The following is a 4,845-nucleotide window of genomic DNA, read 5'->3' as shown; positions in this document are numbered from 1 at the left end:
GTAATCTACAGAGTGCACACAAAATAGCGCACATGCACTACCTGCAATAATATAATTACTTTACAAGCTTTTTAAAATAACTGCAAAAAAGTGTTTGTTTCGCACACTTCGGACGTTCGCATTATCTCTCAGTGCCCTACTGTGCCCCTGCATAGAGAGCTTTCAAATCTCACGCTGAGTGTCATGAGCACTCTCTCTCCCTGGTAGCAACCTTAATTGCATTCAATTCTCTGCCACTCTGCTCACTCTCTCCCTACTCTGCCTAACGAGCTCCACCTGGCTCCGCCCTGCTCTGCTCTTGTTACCTGGCCAGCTGCACTGCATTTCCCACTCACCATCCTCACCTTGCCTCACTCTGTTCTAATTACTCTGCCAGCTGCACTGCATTTCCCCACTAACCTCTCCCAGTATATCAAGCCCTGTTTTTCAGCCAAGCCCTGTCAGATCGTCTTCAAACCCGGACCAGTAACCTGCCTGTCTACGCTCTGACTCCTGTCTGATTCCGATCCTCTTGACTGCCTCCCTGTTCTACTGCCCCGACTATCCCGACCTGCCTTCTGGACCTCGACTACTCTCTGATCTTCAGCCCCTCCGGTAACTCGATTCTGCCTTCTGTCTCTCACCACGATTATTGCCTAGCCCTGGTCTGTACTTCTGCCTGCCATTCATATTGCTTTTGTGTGTGTGTTCCCCCAGTTCTCCGACCACCAGATGAGCGAGCCCAGACGCTTCACCACCCTCAGCCCGACACGCCGCTCGATCACTGGGGGACACACACACTAGGCACTTTGGACTGGAAACCCCCGGACACTTGGTGAGCCCCAGGTAACCCACAGGACCCTGCAAAACCCCAGAGCCCCAAGCACCCCTGGAACCCCTGACACCCCTGGCACTCCTAGCACCCCTGGAACCGGCACCTCCAAAGACCTCAAGATTCACTCACTCCTCTTCCCCCCTGAACCCTTCAATAAACAACTCTGAATTTGAACTTGCGCTCTTGGGTCGTCTTCTGTCCCTGACATTGAGTGTGTGACACACGCACCTCAATAAGTTGACTCTCCCACACGCCACACATGGTAGCCTACTATATTTCTCACTCTGAAATGTTACGTTAATTTGTATTTTTTAGTAACCATAGTTCTACCATGCTATGTCATGGTTGCTCTGAACCAACCCTTATTTTACTATGGCATATCCATAGTAGTAAACATGACTTTACTATGGTATTTCATAATGATTCTAATAACTATAAACCAACCATAGTATTATTACCATGGTATGTCATGGGTCCTTCCAACCCTAATTTTACTATGGCTTTTGGTAGTAAAAATGGTTCTACCACCATATTTCATGGTGATTCTAAGTACTATGAACCAGTGTGAAGAAAAAGGAGTCGCACACAGGAGCTTGATGCTGTTCAGTGAAACTGTATTAAAAGCTGAAAAATAAAGAGAAGCCAAAACAAAAAGTGGGATGCAAACGTTTCGGGTCTAGCCCATCATCAGTGTTCCCAAAATCAAAAGTCTTCAGCAAGTAGTGAATAGGCCCTCCGGCGACCCCATCTGCAGAAGCTTGTAGTTTTTATAGCCTACATTGTAATCTACTCATTGGTTTGATCAGTAAAAAAACTACAAGAATAAATATCATTGGATCAAACATAGTGGCAACAGATGAGAAGTTTAAGACAATGTTGTTAATAGCTTTATTTAAGAGAAGAGCAGCATCATTGTTTACAGTTGATATTATTGGATATCCACATTGATAGACATTCATAGCACCTAATAAACGACCATGGACAACCATAAACCACACCTCCCCTACGGAGACAATAAGTAGGTGTTTCCTCTCACTCTCACTAGTGGTTTAAGATGGTGATAGCCATGCATGCTTATTAAGACTCTTGTGTCAGCCCTTGTTTTACACACATGGTTTGGATATAAATTCTGGGTATTTTGTTTTAAAATGGGATGTCTTTACAGAATACTCATGGAGTAACATCATAGGGCCCTCAGAGCCATGGAATTCAGAGTTGTGACAACCCGGGTGCAGGAAGTCCGTTGGTGACATGATTCAAATTGTTTAAAAAGCATCTTTCTTTTCGCTATAGGCAAACTCAAAACCACTACATACCAAGCAAAGATGAAGGAAACGTGAATTACATGTACATTTACATTTAGGCCTACTGCACTTTCTGTATTCGACCCTCACTTCCTGGAGCTATTTTGGAACTATTGTCTTTGACGATCTGTGTGTCAAAGGCTCCATGAGCCGCCATTGTTGCGGAACATGGAGGTCAATGGGATTAGCCTATCTCTTACTTCCATGTCTCTGGCTAGGCCTATACCCTTTTATTTCACTTGGCTGGGCTGGATAGTTGTGTGTCAAGCTGCAATGTTTTTTAGCGATGTGCTAATCAGTTAAATATAGATTACAACAAAAAAACAAACGTGTATGCGTCGATGTTATCCAGTGGAAAACGTATCGCTCTGTCAATGTTGACATAAAAAAACGTTGTTTCTCATACAAGCTATATTAGGACTCCAGCCCTTTGGGTGTACTGGACCCCACGTATACTGTAGTCAGGGCTCTAAATTATTTATTTCACATCACCCGTCAAAATGACGGTGATGATGGTAGATTGTATCTCACTAGCCAAACACAGACTCTCTAATGGGTCAAAGTGGCTAGTAGCAAGTTAGTCCTTTCTAGCAGTCAATCTGAAATGTCACCAGCATTTGGCTGATTGGCTGGTGTTAATTTGGAGCCCTGCATATAGTATTAACAGCAAACAAATGAAAACAAATTTGATGGCGTATGAAACATTTGCCGAAGCCCCATCAGCAGTCATCCAGCCGTCTAGCTGTCTAGCCGTCTAGCCGTCTTTCTTCTACTTCTCCTCTACTTCTACTCTGCATCATCATCACAGGAGAGCGGTGCGGCACGGCACGGCGTCTACTTTCTACTTTCTTGGTTTCTTCTCCATCTTCACCATGTCAGAGAACTCTGAAAGAGAACACACATGCACGCACGCACGTACACACGCACACGCATACGCATACGCACACACACACAGGCACACACACACACACGCATGCGCGCACACACACACGCATGCGCGCACACACACACACACACACACACACACACACACACACACACACACACACACACACACACACACACACACACACACACACACAAAGATGAAACGTGAGGGATACACGCCCACAGTGCTATTCGGTTAAATGCGGGCGAAACTTAAGACCCACAGGGAACAATGCGCATTTCCCCTATTACTGTGGGTAATATGGGTATACATATACAGTACTGCTGAAATTGAACACACACGCACGCACGCACGCACACACACACGCATGCACACACACACACACACACACACACGCAGGCGCGGAGTGGCCGTCGGGAGATCGGGGACTTGTCCCGGTGGGCCGCGGCCGTGAAATGTAATAATACGGCCGTCTTGCGTTCTTAACCGACCCTGTACTTTTAAGATTGAAATTTTAAACTCATGAACTGACATCCAACTTTCCGCATTCCGGTATATCCTGAAATCAGCTGACTAGTTAGTATTTATACCGTATACCAGACGGCAATACCTCACTGACGGTGTCAAGTAAGTAAATTGGCCACACCCCTTTGCTACTGATAATTTTCATACACCGTAGATCGCGGAAGTTTACAAGATCTTAGTAACACAGTTTCGTTTTCAGTATTTTAAGAACCTGTGATATGTAGATTGGTTACCAAAGGATGGAAATATTAATAAATTATGAGTTATTTTCCGATTTCCACACGACTGTTACAGTTTACAGTCTGTCCAGTCCAGATGCACTTGCTCTGTGGTTATTGAATTGGGTTACGAACAGACTCCACCAAGTGGTAAGGAAGAGAACTGCACCACCAGAAGCAATGGGGTTTGTTTTGATTTGTTAGAACTACCAGTATATCTCCTTATAGTCGAAATAATATTATTATCATACATATATTTATATGTGGTACATTTAGGATGTAGCCTATGTCTGAAGAAATGGAACAAAATAATTACCACACAAGATTCTGATGTGACCAGTGCTGGGTGTGTAGGCTAAGCTGTGGATTAAAGTAGAGTGATTGCAAGAAACAAAGACATTTGCTGCGACGAAGACAGCGTTTTAAGGTAGGCCTACACCGTTTGGAATACATTTTGTTGACTTATGGTTGAGCTTTGAAGTAGCTAGGTTTGGCTTATTTGCTGCATGGTGGGTTTATTGCACAATGTAGACAGACTTTCTGTAAGCTATAGGCTACTATACTATATTTTGTAAGCCTACTCTTCTAAAAATCCCCATACTCAAAACTTTGTGCCCATGCTCATCCTGTCTTCCTTAAACGATATTTCAATTTCAAACGGTCAAAAATGACTGTGGAGTGCACATTTGCATGGAGCAGTAGCGTGATGTAGCCTAACCTGGTAGGCCTATGAATGCTTTGGACTGTGATGATGGCTCCAGTGGTGTAGTCTACTTTTTGAAGTGGATATACTGTATATTTGAGCATTTTTTGATGTGTACTGTATATATTTGTGCTATTGTAAATAATGGATCAATCAATTTTAAGTGGGTATACTGTAATCCCTGAAATTTTGAAATGGGTGCGTATACCTGCGTTTTACGTAGACTACACCACTGGCTGTGCATTTCATCAAGGTGTAGGCTACAATTCTCCACTTCAGGTTGATATTTTGACAACACTAATGTTCACATGTAGTACGACTGCAGATTTCGTGGCTTTTGTCTTTTTGGTTAGGAAACCATGTTGTTCGCTTTGTTCTGTTTTTTTTGTTTT

The 4,845-nt window shown here is 43.7% G+C and overlaps 1 protein-coding gene across 1 annotated transcript in view; it reads right to left on the bottom strand.

The window, feature by feature from the left end:
- Positions 1-1,673: 1,673 nt before the first annotated feature.
- LOC134467303 (parvalbumin-like EF-hand-containing protein) overlaps positions 1,674-4,845 on the bottom strand; it is an 11,724-nt gene continuing 8,552 nt past the window's right edge. The window contains exon 5 of the mRNA XM_063221201.1: positions 1,674-3,003. Coding sequence (XP_063077271.1) covers positions 2,960-3,003 — 44 coding nt within the window. The 3' untranslated portion in view covers positions 1,674-2,959. The remainder of the gene's footprint in view (positions 3,004-4,845) is intronic.

Source organism: Engraulis encrasicolus, chromosome 17, assembly GCF_034702125.1.
Source record: "Engraulis encrasicolus isolate BLACKSEA-1 chromosome 17, IST_EnEncr_1.0, whole genome shotgun sequence".
Lineage (NCBI taxonomy): Eukaryota > Metazoa > Chordata > Actinopteri > Clupeiformes > Engraulidae > Engraulis > Engraulis encrasicolus.
Note: the sequence above shows the minus strand (reverse complement) of the source record. Positions and strands in the feature narration are given on the sequence as shown.